General features: G+C 44.1%; 1 protein-coding gene across 2 annotated transcripts in view; it reads right to left on the reverse strand.

Moving 5' to 3' along the window:
* Positions 1–1,591: 1,591 nt before the first annotated feature.
* The window catches only part of LOC121877973, a 58,672-nt gene continuing 43,348 nt past the window's right edge, over positions 1,592–16,915 (reverse strand). For both annotated transcript variants that reach the window (XR_006091094.1, XM_042383964.1), the window contains exon 2: positions 1,592–1,632. Coding sequence is in view for 1 of the 2 variants with exons in the window: in XM_042383964.1 (XP_042239898.1) it covers positions 1,607–1,632 (26 nt within the window). In the remaining variant the exon portion in view is untranslated. The remainder of the gene's footprint in view (positions 1,633–16,915) is intronic.

Below are 16,915 nucleotides of genomic sequence, written 5' to 3' on the forward strand. Positions count from 1 at the left end.
CTGCCACACCCTACACACCCGCCCCCCTTATGTCTGCCACACCTCATACCCCCTCACGCTAAGCCCTAAGCCAGCACACCCTAACACCTTTCAGCACAGCTCCTTCCTTCACCCACCATCCTGTCTCCCCGCCACCCACCTGTAGGAGGGAGATAGTTCCTGGATAAACAGCAAACAAGTGCGCTGGAGAGGGGGAGGGTCTCATACGACTAGGCAAATACCGCTGACCACCACCACCAGTACCTCACTACTTTCATAACAAGTTTGGTCGCGTCCTCTCAACACGGAAAACGATTTAACGTTTTTCGTCCGTTTACACGAAATACGATAAATTCCCGAGGCTACAGCGTGTACTAGTTAAAGCGAGGGTTAATGCCTGCCTAATACCACCCGAATTACCAATTAAAAAATAACAAGTACGTGTGTGTGTGTGGGGGGGGGGGGTTAGGGGTTCGTTGTGGACGTGTAAATCCAAAACATAAATACGGAGGTGTCGATTGTGTAAACCTGAAATACGTAGGTGTCGATTGTGTAAACCTGAAATACGGAGGTGTCGATTGTGTAAACCTGAAATACGGGGGTGTCGATTGTATAAACCTTAAACGAAACCGGGCATCTCGACCTCAGACTCGTGGCCAAGTATTCCACTGCATACTGTAGACACCGAACTGTATCCCCAGCCATTTTGTTCTCTAAGTGATCATTCATCTATGAACCTGTGTACGTACGTCAATATAATAATAATAATAATAATAATAATAATAATAATAATAATAATAATAATAATAATAATAATAATAATAATAAATTTATATCTACTCCAATAAAAAAAAATCTGCTCATGAATAAAACTGAAATCTAATTAAGATCGCCACTGAAGACAGTACTATATAAATGTCTCGTGAGAAGACCTACAGGAACTTATTTCCACCGACAATTCTACGGTCATAACTGTCCACCTTTAGACATTAATACAGTATGATCCAACACCTACAAAAATAAAAACGTGGCGTAAACCCACACAAAAAAAGTCTTTAGGTGTGTATGTATATTTTACAACACCTCGGTGCAGTGGTGAGCTGCTCCTTGACGACGCGACGTCCAAGTGAGACTGTTCTCAGCTGGACAAGAGGACAGCCCTTCTACTCAAGATGAAGCAGTGGCTATCACCTGACGGCAGAGTCTCGAGGTGTACAGTGTCGTATCGGTACTATTTTCGCTACCAAGTTTGTACCGCAGCTTAAGTGAGCTCGTGAGATATTTCCTCACACCACCAGTAAAGAAGATCTCAGGTGGGAGCTCTCAGAATGGAGGTAGTGAGTGACCTTTCACCCACGGAGGTGGTATGTTGCGACGGTAGTTACTTAACGACATCTGAGTGAGGGTCACTTCCACTTAAAACTGTTTTACTGTGGGCTCTTGCCCCCTTATTTCAGAACTCGCTTTGTCTACTCTAGAGTGTGCGGACATGTGTGTGTTTCTTTATCTCAAAGACACACACACACACCCACATGGTGTTTGATGGATTGATAAAACCTTAGAAAATATTCACAAATAATGCAGAGAAGAGGGGGATGGTCACTCACCTGGCAGGGCCGACTATCCTTCACTCATTTATCCTGTTGTCGCGCTCTGTAACGAAAAAAAAAACTACATCAGCAAACTCAGTCAAAAACCATAACATCAACCCACAATAAACACAACAATGTCAATAAGTGAGAAATAAATCGCACATGCATCATATTTATAGTCTTAATCAACGCTTGTATTGTATTTCCATACATAAAAATTTTCTTCAAAGAAATTCACTTCGTACACACACACACACACACACACACACACTTCAATGACCTTTTTTTATCTGATGTCTTCTATTTACTCCCCGTCTTTGTTCCACCTTCCAACTTCTTCACATTGGAGCGTGACAACGATTCGCTTTCCGTAACTTAAGTGATTTTGTGTACAAGTAACAACAAATACAGTACATAATAATAATAATAATAATAATAATAATAATAATAATAATAATAATAATAATAATAATAATAATAATAATAATAATAATAATAATAATAATAATAATAATAATAACAATAATAATAAAATAATAGAATGAGTTTTACAATCAACAGTAAGTAAAGTACAGTACATGGTTGGAGAGAGAGTATATTAAACGCGCATACAAACACAGGTAAGAGTTCTACCCACTGCGAACGTTCGTCTGGCATTATTTCTGTACAGTAAGTGTGTCAGTGCAGGTGGTAGTGAGGCCAGCAGAGGTAGAGGTTGGAGGGAAGTATCCGATGGCGGGAGTATGACAGGGGAGGAAACAGTGGAGGGAGGGAGGCTGGCACAGGGGGCATGAGCTATATTTGTGTTGGCACTGGCAGCCACAGTGCCCGAGCCGGCGCGTGCCACCCGGCATACACTGCCAACCACCACCCATTCTCACGTCCTACCATACAATGGCAACCATTATCACAATCAGACATACACTGCCACCCACCGCCCTTCTCACGTCATACCATACACTGCCACCCACCGCCCTTCTCACGTCCTACCATACACTGCCACCCACCGCCCTTCTCACGTCCTACCATACACTGCCACCCACCGCCCTTCTCACCCATACCATACCTGCCACCCACCACCGCCCTTCCTCACGTCCTACCGCCACTGCCACCACGCCTTCTCACGTCCTACCATACACCACCGCCCTTCTCGTCCTTACCATACCTGCCACCCACCGCCCTTCGTCCACCATACACTGCCGCCACCCACTTCCTTCTCGTCCTACCGCCCACTGCTGCCACCGCCCTTCTCACGTCCGCCTCCATACACTGCCACCCACCGCCCTTCTCGTCCACCATACACCCACCCCACCCTTCTCGTCCTACCATACACTGCCACCCACGCCTTCTCAAATCCTACTACATACCTGCCACCCACCACCGCCCTTCTCGTCCTACCATACCTGCCACCACCACCCTTCTCGTCCTACCATACACCACCCACCGCCCTTCTCACGTCCTACCATACCTGCCACCCACCACCGCCCTTCTCGTCCTACCATACACTGCCACCACCCTTTCTTCTCGTCCTACCATACCTGCCCACCCGCCACCGCCCTTCTCCACGTCCTACCCATACACTACCACCCACCACCTTCTCGTCCCTACCATACCCTGCCACCCTACGCCCTTCTCGTCCTACCGCCACACTACTACCCACCGCCCTTCTCGCCCTACCATACACCTGCCACCCACCGCCCTTCTCACGTCCTACCATACACACCCACCGCCTTCTCACGCCCTACCATACCCTGCACCACCCACCGCCCTTCTCCGCCCTACCATACACTACCACCCACCGCCCTTCTCGTCCTCATACCCTGCCACCCACCGCCCTTCTCCGTCCTACCATACACCACCCACCGCCCTTCTCACGCCCTGTATACCCTGCCCACCCACCGCCCTTCTCACGCCCTACCATACACTGCCACCCACCGTCCTTCTCACGCCCTACCATACACCCACCCCACCGCCCTTCTCACGTCCTACCCTAAACTACCGCCTACAGCACTTAATTTCATTGGTCCATCATGATCAATGTCTTCCCTTATGCCTCCTACCCTATCCTTATTTCAACCCATCAATATCGCTACCATTATTATCTCCTCATCCCTAATCCTAAGACCAAAGTATCCTTTATTTAACAGGTGATCCATTGTTGTTAGTACCTTCCCTGAGCCTCATATCTGTACCGCCTGAATGCCCGTTGCATGTGTGTGTGTGTGTGTGTGTGTGTGTGTGTGTATGTGTGTGTGTGTGTGTGTGTGTGTGTGTGTGTGTGTGTGTGTGTGTGTGTGTGTATTTTTTACTATATAGGTCATATGTCACTTATGGCACCAGTCTGATACTCATGCCACCCGTGTGCCACCCGCCCACCTGAATCCCAACAGTGCCACTAATGCTAATCTCACCATCCAGTACCCTCATGCTCACCTGACCCACAGTGCCACTCATGCTCACCTAACCCACCAGTGTCACTCATGCTTCACTGGCCCACCAGTGCCACTCATGGTTACATGTGACCCACCAGTACCACTCATGCTCACCTGACCCACCAGTGCCACTCATGCTCACCTGACCCACCAGTGTCACTCATGCTTACACTGACCCACCAGTGCCACTCATGGTTACCTGACCCCACCAGTGCCACTCATGTTCACCTGACCCCACCAGTGCCACTCATGCTCACACATTTTCAGTGCCTCATGCCCACCTGTGCCACTCTTGCCTGACCCTCCAGGTACTAATGTTCTGACCCACCAGTGCCACTCATGCTCACTGACCCGCCAGTGCCACTCATGCCCACACCCCCACCAGTGCCACTCCATGTTCACCTGACCCACCAGTACCCTCATGTTCACCCTGACACCAGTGCCACTCATACCCACCTGTGCCACTCACCTTGCCTGGGCCTCCAGTGCCACTAATGTTCACCTGACCCACCAGTGCCACTCATGCTTACCTGACACAGTGCCCTCATGTTCATGACCCACCAGTGCCACTCATGTTCACCTGACCCACCAGTACCGCTCATGAACACTGACCCACCAGTGCACTCATGCTCACCTGACCCTGGTGCCCTCTGGCCTCACCTGACCCACCTGCACTTCCGCCACTCACTGGCGCACCAGCGCACTCCTTGCCCGCTTCAGTGCCACTAATGTTCACCAGCCCACCAGTGCCACTCATGCTCACCTGACCCACCAGTGCCACTCATGCTCACCTGACCCCACCAGTGCCACTCTTGCTTACCTGGCCCACCAGTGCCACTCATGCTGCTCACTGACCCACCAGTGCCACTCATGCTCACCTGACCAACCAAAGTGCCACTCTTGCTTACCTGACCCACAGGTGCCTCTTGCCTGGGTCATCTCTGTCCAAGCAGAGACATGTGTGACTCAGTGATGTCTGTGGGTCCGTAACTGCTATATCACTCCCACACGGATATGACACAACTTGCTGCCACTTGCACCAAAACCAACTATCGCAAGTCTTCCCACTACTAATGGCAGATTTCGACAAGACCAGTTGTTTTAATGAGGAACTTTACTGTTTCTGGGGTCAAGACGACTACGTTTCCAAATGGCTAAGAACATTGTTATCACATTACCAAGATGCCCATAAAAATTAATTTAATGACAATTTCCCAACAACTTGCGTGTATCAGTGCAAAATGTTATCATTACACTTAAACACAACCACCGTTACAACAGCTGACACTCATTTACTCCCAAGGCTAAGGATCATTAACATTAGTATAATTTAAATTAACACTTTCTTTAATGTCTATTATTATTATTATTATTATTATTATTATTATTATTATTTATTATTATTATTATTATTATTATTACAGTTGGGCGAGGTACCGGCATGTTGACATCTATTACTATTATCATTCTAATGTAATAATTTTCTTTAATATCTTAGACATGATCCTTACTACTACCGCAAGATGACGTCGACAGAAGGAGCCCCCTACTTTGAACTCAAAATCTGAGACGAGGCCAAGCATCAAGTGAGATGAGGCGTGGAGAGAAATTACGCGTACGGTGAAGTGAGGATGCGTGCGTGATGGTCCACAAAGAATTTAAAGCAAAACCAAAACATTTAAACGAAAATAAAATAATGTATGTTCTTGCATATGATTATAAAATGTTTTTTTATATAACCTACGACTATAATGTCAAAAGTCTGTATGTTAACTTTTCCCGGAATAATAAAAGATAATACAACTACGCCAATTTACGTAAAAATCTCAATGCAGTTACGTAAGTTTGTAATATAAATTGAGCTACTGTAGCCAGGTACAGGTACTCAATGTTCTCACATCCTCATTTACCTACTGTTAGGATATTGCAATTTATTCTTTCAACCACAAAATTCACTAGACAATTCAACACCTTTAAATTTCAACTACACGCACACACACACACACACACACTAATAATAATAATAAAAATAATAATAATAATTATAAATCAGTACAGTAAATGACTTATCAACTAATTTCCCATATACTTAAGAGTTGTTAACAACCATCATATACACTGGTGGATGAGTCGCAACACACTGGAGACATATTGCCTGAGTGACAGTACAAATCATTTTAAAACCAATGTAATTTGTAAATTTGTCAGTTACTAGGGACGTCATACATAGAAAGAACTTGGTCAAAAGGTCAATTCATTGAAAACGTATTTACAAGACTCTTAATACCCCACTTTGACTTTGTGCCGGTGCAGCATAATCATAACATAAGCTCTTTTTCAGGAGGACTTTTACAGTGTTTAAAACTCCACTGCTTTTAGTCCACTGGAAACATAAGTAAGTCCACAGCACGGACACAAACGAGTACACTTTGAACAAACGGTGCGAGTCTCTGCCATCCAGGACACAAATAAACATAAAACTAAGTAGCAAAATAAGATAAAAAGAAGTACAGCAGTAGAGTATGTTGCACTAGATATAACGTTAAGAACAGCAGGTAAAATAGTCGTGTATGAAGAACAGGAAATACTGAAGTGGTGTGTGAGGAAGAGGAAATAGAGTGGTGTGGTGTGGGGAAAGTGGGGCACTGTGTGGAAAAGTGAGAGAGGATCGATGTGATGCATTATTAGTGAGTCGAGTATCCCGTGAGCCCACTTGAGCCAGGCCAGCTGATGTTCCTGGAGAAAAGCACCCACGTAGTTCTCCCTCTCATATAATCAAACGGAAGTGTCTCAAATTTGACACGTTATGTATGATTCATAGTACATTAGTGATTCCATGAACACATAAAATCATAAAAAACTAAACACAGGTAAACATATGATATACATATTTTGAAAACCCTCGACTGGCAATTTCAGCCTTGAACTTTTGACTTAGAACCATCAAATCAATAGCAAGCGATCCTCTTCAATGGTGCATAGAATTCAAGTTGCTGCTTGAAGCCTAAACTGTCCAGCAACATCAAGAATAGCACGGGTGACGACAACACTCCTCAGAGGCGGGTGAGGACATGGGCAACAAATTCATGCAAAGTGATATTATAATATAGACGGATCTTCTTGCTGTCCAGGTGATGCGTTGAGAGATGGTGTTAAGAGTTGGTGAGGTGAGCACCATGGTGAGGTGTGAGGGAGACACTAGGTGAGTGTGAGGTAGATACATGGTGAGGTGAGGGAGACACTGGGTGAGGTGTGACGGAGACACTGGGTGAGGTGTGTTGGAATTTCTTTATAATAAGTTCTATATACAGGAGAGAACACAAACACCAACATATAGTTTTTTGTAAGGTTCCGGTTTACTGGATGAAGTATGTACTACAGAAATACTCCTCAACTAGGCTCCTTGTCATACTAGACGACGTATATTGATACATTAGCAGCTTCCATACGTCGCCAGGCACATTAATTAAGCATGTGGGATATGGTAGTGCATTGCCACACACGCTGCTAGCAAAATGAATAAATATGCATAAAATAGGCACACATAATATACATACATAATATATAATCCAGCATACATAATATACATACAAGGTGTGAGGTAGATACATGGTGAGGTGTGAGGTAGATACATAATTGAGGTGTGGTGGGCCTCGGGTGAAGGTGTGAAACATTAGTGAGGTAGATACATGGTGAGATGAGGTAGACACCGGGTGAGGTGTGTCCATGGTGCGAGGGATATCTATGTGGTAAGGAAGACCTTAAGCTTGATCACTCTACCTTGGTGGTAATATCCCACGCGCCACTGATCGGGCCAAATTAACACTGGTGACTGTGACAAGTTGAGCGAGCGTCTGGTCGCCAGCCAGCACCCAGTCACCCCACTCACCTTCTTTTTTTTTTACACCTGGGAACTACCATAAACCAGCGCCAGCACAAGCAATCAACACCGCCTCCTGTTCCCTTTCAACCTCACGAAAACCATAAAGACGCTACACTTTCATTTGGCTGGCAATAGCACACACCAAACCAAATGTAATCTAACGTAACCTTGCCTAATCTAACCCTAAACTTAATCTAACCGTATCTGGCTAGCCTAATCTAAACCTAACCTATCTAAGCTTAATCTAAATCTCGCCTGATGTCACCCCCAAAACATAATCTCATGAAACCTAATCTTCTTAGCCAGTCTAATCCTTCCACCTAATCCGACCTCATCTATCGTAACCAAACAGGTAATTAGAAAGGATTTGCTTTAAGTGGTGGAATCATGTCCAGTGGGAAATCGTCTCCAGGGATTTTGACCACCAAGAATTTGTCTGGTGGAATTTTGTCCGAATGAATATTGTCTGATATAACTTTGTCCAAAGAAATACTGACAGATGGGATTTGGGATTTTGTGTGTGTCCGAGGTCGCCAGTCAGGTGAATATTAAACACTTCACAACTAGTAAAAGGGCCACACATTCGCCCGGATTTTTTAGTTTGCAGCTGAACGTGAGACGGGAGCGAATCATGTCATTGGCGGTGGTAAAAGGCGCCCAGCTGCTGGGGGCCCCGATCATTCAGTCTTCAAGGTTACCTCCACCCCCCGAAATGCCCAGCTGCGAACCGCCATTTAGCTACAGTACAGACTCGTCTACGTTTAAGCCACTATCCTCGTGTTGTTGGGTGCGAGAGTTAGTTTCGTTCTCACGTCAGTATAAAGATGGAAGAACTTAGCAACCAACTAGACACCGGCACACATCACCCTTCCACACATACGTCTGTTCGAAGTTGCGTGAAATTCCACCGAAAACTACGCAGTGTTAATTTCACAAACTTATTTTCACAAACAGATAACTTTTGATTACAGCCAAGCAATCTTTGATTTCAGACACACAGGTAGACCGAAAACAGCACACAGACACACCAGTTGCTTTAAATCTCCTCAGCAGGAGGATAAAATTCGTGAACCTTTTACAAACAGCTGTTCATGGAGCACTCGTCTCTGCGTTACACCATGTACATTGGCTAAAAAAAAAAAAAAAAAACAATCAAAACTGTAACAGCGACTGAGCCTAATGCCGATGCCTTGAAATCATCGTTAGCATGAGTGGGCAATCAATAACACCTCGCGTTCCACTCCACCTCGAAATGGCACGCTTAAGAAAGCCGACTTCTATCATGCCTGCCAGGAGTACCGCACTTTACAGGTACGAACCTGCTGTACACAACGCTATCAACACAGCCAAAAATTAACGAGTCATGCTCGGCTTTTGCCAAGTAACTGCAGATAATTTGTTTATTTAAGTATGGCAGTAATGCTGCAGCGGGCAATGGTTGCGTGGCGAGGGACCAAGTGTGTGTATGTGTGTGTGTGTGTGTGCGCGCGCGTGTGGAGGGGGGTGGCACGAGCTATGTAGAGTGTGTGTGTGTGTGGGTGTGTGTGTGTGTGTGTGGAGGGGGGTGGCACGAGCTATGTAGAGTGTGTGTGTGTGTGTGTGTAAGTTGACTATGAGGAGTATGGTGATGTAAGTACACTACAAGATATGGGGAATATACAGCGAGTAATGAGGAGAGAGAGGATTGGTAAGTGTAGGGATGGGAGGCTTGGAGCAGTTGTGGATAAGAACCAGAGTAAGGGCGAGACCAGCCCAGCATCTCTCCTTCACTAACTCTCATTCTCTCTCTGTCTCTCTCTCTCTCACTGCCTCGATCAATACAGCCGAGAGAAGTATTCCACCGACCAGCTCTCCGTCAACCGGCCTGCCTGCTTGCCTCAGAGTATGACTACCAAGGTGTTTGTCCACCTGCCTGCTTGCCTCGGTGTATGACTACCAAGGTGTTTGTCCACCTGCCTGCTTGCCGCGGTGTATGACTACCAAGGTGTTTGTCCACCTGCCTGCTTGCCTCGGTGTATGACTACCAAGGTGTTTGTCCACCTGCCTGTTTGCCTCAGAGTATGATTACCAAGGTGCTTACCCTAGAGCAATATTACCTAGGTGTCTTTCTGCATCAGTGTATGGCTACGGAGGTGCTTAGTACCTACTTGCCAATCTGTTTGTTTCATTACAGGACCCATATATTGCACACTACGCTTCTGCGCATGTTTGCCTAAGCTATCTTCCTGCCTGCCAGGGTCAGAATATTACTAGCTCATGGCATAACTGTCTTTATAATGCCATACTGTTTCTGTGCATGACTGCCTCCGTGAAAGACTATCCAAATGCATGATTGTCTAGGTGTCATATCGTATCAGTATAAGATGGCCACAATGACAAACTGTTTTACTGTATGACAGCCTCACTGCCAGACATATTGTAACTCAGGACCCGCCGGTCTGATTTCTTCACACCAATCCTACTTCAAAGTGTCACTGTTTCAGGAGCTCCAAGATTCCTATTATCTCTGTTCCACGGTCTCTTGTGTGGAGGTGCCCCAGTTTCAGCTGCTCTAAGTATCAAAAGCTAACTGGGCTCGGGTCCTTTCATCCCAAGGGCTCCTTATTTCAAGTCTTGTCTGCATCAGGGCCTCTGCTTCAAGAACTCCCAGTATGAGACTTTCCTTGATCTCTTTAGTTTCAGGCGCCCCTTCTTTTAATAGCTCTCAGTTTCATATCCTCCACGCTTCAACAATTCCTAGTTTTAGAATCTCTATGTATCAAGCCCCCCTTACTTTAAGAGCTCCTAGTTTCAGACCCTCTCAATATCAACCCAGCCCCTTCGTTTTCCAAATGTTCCTAGTTTCAAATCCTATCTGTATCAGGCCCGCCGCGTTTCAAGAGCTCCTTGTTTCAGGCTCTTCCTGCTGCTGGAGTTCTCCAACTTCAAAGTCCACATTTCTGAGTGAGCTCTTGCTTCTAATGTCCCCCTCCCTGCCTGCCTTACTAGTTCACAGAGGGGAGGGGGGTGAATGTTGAGGGGTCGGGAGGGTTTGTGGGACGGGGAGATGTGTGTGGACGGGGAGATGTGTGTGGACGGGGAGATGTGTGTGGACGGGGAGATGTGTGTGGACGGGGAGATGTGTGTGGACGGGGAGATGTGTGTGGACGGGGAGATGTGTGTGGACGGGGGAGATGTGTGTGTGTGGGACGGGGAGATGTGTGGACGGGGGAGATGTGTGTGGACAGGGGAGATGTGTGTGGACAGGGGAGATGTGTGTGGGACAGCGGGGTGTGTGGGACAGCAGGGGTGTGTGGGACAGCAGGGGTGTGTGGGACAGGGGGGTGTGTGTGGGACAGCAGGGGGTGTGTGTGGGACAGGAGGGGTGTGTGTGTGGGACAGCGAGGGTGTGTGTGTGTGGGACAGCAGAGGAGTGTGTGTGGGACAGCAGGGGGTGTGTGGGACAGCGAGGGTGTGTGGGACAGCGAGGGTGTGTGGGACAGCGAGGTGTGTGGGACAGCAGGGTGTGTGTGGGACAGCGAGGGTGTGTGGGACAGCAAGGGTGTGTGGGACACAGGGGTGTGTGGGACAGCGAGGGTGTGTGTGGGACAGCGGGTGTGTGGGACAGCAGGGTGTGTGGGACACAGGTGTGTGGGACAGCAGGGGTGTGGGACAGCAGGGTGTGTGGGACAGCAGGTGTGGGACAGCGTGTGTGGGACAGGTGTGTGGACAGAGGGTGTGGGACAGCGAGGTGTGTGACAGCAGGGGTGTGTGGGACAGGTGTGTGGGACATGCAGTGTGTGGGACAGCGAGGGTGTGTGGGACAGCGAGGGTGTGTGGGACAGCGAGGAGTGTGTGTGCGGCAGGAGCCCAACGCCCCCATCCCCACTCTTCACCTACCCAACAAGAGAGAAAGATGAGCTCTCTCTCTCTCTCTCTCTCTCTCTCTACACACACACACCGTACCTCCCCTTTAATAACTGGTCTAATCATTCGTACTCTTGACATTTATTCGTTTCCTCAGCGTAGTCGTATTTACTGTTCTTTGTTCTGTCTCCTGTCCTCTTCCGTTTGTCTCAAAATATTTTCGGTTTTACTTAATTCTGCTCTACTTCTTCATCCACGTCTATCTATCTGTTATTGTATCTTACTGTTTTGATTAGTTTAATGCTCTCTCTCTCTCTCTCTCTCTCTCTCTCTCTCTCTCTCTCTCTATGTCATCAACTAAAGTCAGTGTTTCTAATCGTCACTGTAAACTGTCTGCCTAATGTGTGTATCACTGCAGCTCCCTGTATTCTGGACATACTGTACTAATATATACGGTACTGTAACTTACTCTTCTAAGTTGCACCACCTCACTGCGTTTGTTAATATAAAATCTGCAATTATTAATTAAATCAAGTTTGTAAATAAAGCAATAAAATATCAAGATCTGTAAATAAAATATAAATATTAAAACTATAAAAGATTGTATATAAAATGATGAAGGAGTTGGTACACTCGCTACAGAAAGTATCTGCAAGGTGGGGTCCGATGGATGTCAAAATGAACACTGAGACTCCTGTTGTCTCGGTAGGGATGTCAAATTCTTTCGGCCGTTGTGTCATATTGTCAAGCAAAAAATTTTGCAGATACTTTTTGTAGAGAGCATACTTGACGTTTATAAAACAACCTAACAATTACTCATAAAAATAAATTTGAAAAAAGAAAAAAGAAGCCTAAATAAGACTATAGAGCTTGTAAATTAAATTGATCAGAATGAAAATAAAATTTTTATTCAATAACACTCAGCCTAGTGAACAAAATAATCAACTTTCTTTTACTGTACAGTATTTACACCCCCCCCAAATATATATATATATATATATATATATATATATATATATATATATATATATATATATATATATATATATATATATATATATATATATATATATATATATATATATATGTTTGAAAAAGAAAAAACATTAAATTTAAATAATGCTCGCCTTGGCGTTCCTCTCCACTCCACAGTGACACAAGTCATTCTATTGTCCGCCCGCCCGGGAAGGGTTTATTTTGATCCTGCCTAAATCTTTACGTAGAATATTATTTCTTACAGGTACAGGAGAGCTTGCTGTTTTTAAAGTAGAACCCGTGCTTACAGACATCTTGACAATAAAGACAAGACAGAAGGGTAAACAGACATCCGGACAGTGATAGAAGTAATTTCGTCACATTGTCTAATCGTTTTACGTGTGATTAACCAGCAGTATTGTTGAATCAGTCTAGTAAAAAAAAAATCGCGTCAGTTCTGCCGTTTTGTTTTTATTGATCAGTGAGTATGTGAGTTAATAAGTTAAATGAATCCATCACCTCTATCTAACAGCACAACTTACTGCAGTTCAAAGCGCGTACTGTTATAACGCGCGCGCGCACACACACACATGGCTCCTCATAGTTAGCCATATAAAAAACAAAAATTTTCACTGGTCTCCGCCTCGACCATGAATCTCCTTACATAATAACCAGGACGCGTGTAATGTGAGGTATATTTGCACAACAGTAAATTAATCTCAATATAAACAATCCCATTTTTTGGTCCTGTACCATACCTGCAGCGTACAGTATAGCACTCACACCCAAACTCGCACTTATAATACATTCTCTAGAGACTTCTACATAGCCGACGTTCTATTACGAGAGAACAATCATCTATGAACCATCAATCAAAAATAATAATATTTATTTGTTTAATAATATTCAGATTAAAAAAAATACATGTCATTGGTACAAGTGTAGAATTAGGTATTAAATACAGGCAGAGGGAATGTCCGTGTGAAAGTTACTACGTCAGGGCGACATACCAGGTGGAGGAGGGAGTGGGATGCATGCCAGGAAGCATCGCATAGTGTGTCAATAGTGACACGCCGCGACATACTCTGGTATAATACATACCTATGACAGTGGCTGCACCAATAGTTATGCAGTAATGGGTTTAATGTAATTCTATATAGTATCTAAGTTAAGATGCCACCTTTACAATATTATCCCCGCGTGGACATTACTCTAACAGCCACTATGCGTGCATGTCCAAGTTCAATTGGTTGACTTAGGGAAACATCTATCATACCGTTATCATACTACCATCCTTTATTAATTACTGTATTTGCCCTTTATAACTAAAGCTATAACTTTACTAAAGTTTCTAAATACTGTACACGCCGCACTTTCACAGAACTACAGCACTTGTACTTTACGCAGAAATCTAAATTAGTTCTGATGTCCCTATATAAACTTTCTGAATACGTTGACAAAACAAAAACATGAAAATGTTACAATATTAACTCGTATTATTTATACTTTATGTATAAATATGTGCGCTTGTGTCTGCACTTATGGTAGTTTTAGTGATAAATACATTTTTCGAGTTTAAACTGAAACCTCTCCACTATGGAAAGCTGCGAGACAAATGGAGGGGTAGGGATGTACCAGGAAGGTGATGTGAGGACAGGCGGTGCGGTCTGGCACGCCCCAACACATATGGCACTTGGCACCCATCCTAGAAATAACAAACATGTGACAACCATGTAAACCACTAAATATATATTATATATATATATATATATATATATATATATATATATATATATATATATATATATATATATATATATAATGTGTGTAGATCATTTCAACATATTCACAAATAAAGACACACATACAGTTTTGTACAGTCCTATTGATACTGTACAGTAACTGTATTGAGTGTGGTATAACTCTCACGTTGTACGTTAAGTTGAAGACTGCACTGATTTAGCAAACTGTACAGGCCACCAAACAGCCAATGTTGCTACAACTTGGACGGCAGTCGCATGGGACAAGCAACTGAAAACGATGCATAAAATGCCAGGAAGATTTTTATCACGCAAGACGAAGGCTGATTTGACAGAGTACTTGGCAAAAACAAAAATACTGGTATACAGCAGATGATCCTCCAAGCTGGTCATCACTTCAGCATCTGGTCGAACTAGGAGTAACAAGCAAGTGAGCCACTTTGACGACAACAACCATGAGGATGCTGACACCTTGATAGGTCTTGGAGTACCTACAATAAGGTGAAAGCCACACATGCTTGTCCTGACCATAGCTAACTATGATTTGTTGCCACAACACACCTCCATGGCGTCGGGTATTTTACAGATCCACCTGTTCAGCGATGCTCTTGTTCCATAAAAGGCGATGGTTTTGCCTGCATTTCATGCTTTCTATGGAGGTGACAACAGAGTGGGGTTTGCAAGAGTAGGCAGGGCCAAGTGGTTCAAGATCTTCCTTGGGGCTGAAGATAACACCACCAAGGCTCTGAGGATGCTGTGTGATGCCGCGGAAGAGATACAGACAAGCTTGGTGAGTTATATCTGCTGCCTACTGTCCAAAAGGAGTAAAAAAAAACAAAAAAAGGTGTGTGTGTGTATATATATATATATATATATATATATATATATATATATATATATATATATATATATATATATATATATATATATATATATATATATATATATATATATATCCCAGAGTTGCGATTACACTAGTTTTTTTTAAATAGTCGGGTAGGAGCGAGAAGTTGCCACGAACAGTCGGTGCCCTTAAACAGCACATCCTTAAAGTACATATACAGTACAAGCTCGAGTTTGGGGCCAGGCAAGCACTGCCCAGCAAGTTCCCTGGATTCATTGCAGAATGACTACTACAAGGACGACAATGACCAGCTGGAGCTGACCATCATTGGTTTGGTCCTGGTTCCGACAGCACCCGAGGCCATCATTGAGATGGTGAGATGCCAGTGCAAGGGAGACTGTACCTCAAATATGTTTCTGTAGGAAAATCAAAAAACTTGTCATGTGTCGACCAATGAATGTCTATCACACAGTGTACCGACCTTTGCCTGTGTACCACTGTGTGTCAACCTCTGCCTATGTACCACACAGTGTGCCGACCTCTGCCTAGGTACCACAATGTGCCGACCTCTGCCTGTGTTCCACACAGTGTGCTGACCTTTGACTGTGTACCACACAGTGTGCCGACCTTTGCCTGTGCAGAACAGTGTGAAAATGACGACGACTTACGCTATGAAAACCTTGTTTTGAACGATAAATGATGACTGGGTTCATCAAGAACAGCTAAGTGTGCCCACAGTAAATCATATATGAAATATGTTAACAATTTAAGATACCAATAATAAGCAGAGAGGAAATGTCATCTTTGTATATGACATTGACAATGTTTGATTTGATTTGAAAAAAAATCTAAACTTAAGTTGAATATATTTCTTCCCGTTGTATTTAGCTGAATGCAGTTTGTCTCATTGGTTTCCCTGTCTCTTAAAATGTATTTTTAACCAGCGAAAGGAATCAGTTGCGTGGTTTAAAACGGAGATATTGACAAATTCAGTTTCCAATATAGCAACCGTTGACACCAAAAGAAAAAAAATGCAGAGATTTACTTATTTCCATAAAAGCACAACACAGCAAATCTAAAAAATAAATAAATAAATAAATAATAATTACGAAAATACATAATGAACTGGACTACATTCTTCCACCCAGAACGGGAGGAGTAGAGGGTGCCTGGATGAGGGAACAAAAAGGATAAAAGTAACAATATGGGTATCTTAACACCTACACCTCTCTCTCTCTCTCTCTCTCTCATGTCTGATTGTTTTCCACCTTCTCTCTTAAAAAAATGGACTTTCATTATTTACAAGAAAGGGTTACATTCCACTTGGACGATTCTCAAATATAAATCATTCAAGAATATAAACTAACCTAGACTAGAATTCAGAATAACACCACAAATGAAATTTTCCAATTAACTTGAGAGAGAGAGAGAGAGAGAGAGAGAGAGAGAGAGATCAATACCGTCAAGTACGGGCGGGTGGAGGCCGCTGTTGTCACTCTCACCACCTCCAACCCTCCAACATTATCTCTCACACCAACCTCTTCCTCCAACAAAAACTTTCAACACCTCCACTATCACCTCCCACACTAACCCTCTCTTCCTCC

Source organism: Homarus americanus, unplaced genomic scaffold (assembly GCF_018991925.1).
Source record: "Homarus americanus isolate GMGI-L3 unplaced genomic scaffold, GMGI_Hamer_2.0 scaffold51859, whole genome shotgun sequence".
NCBI lineage: Eukaryota > Metazoa > Arthropoda > Malacostraca > Decapoda > Nephropidae > Homarus > Homarus americanus.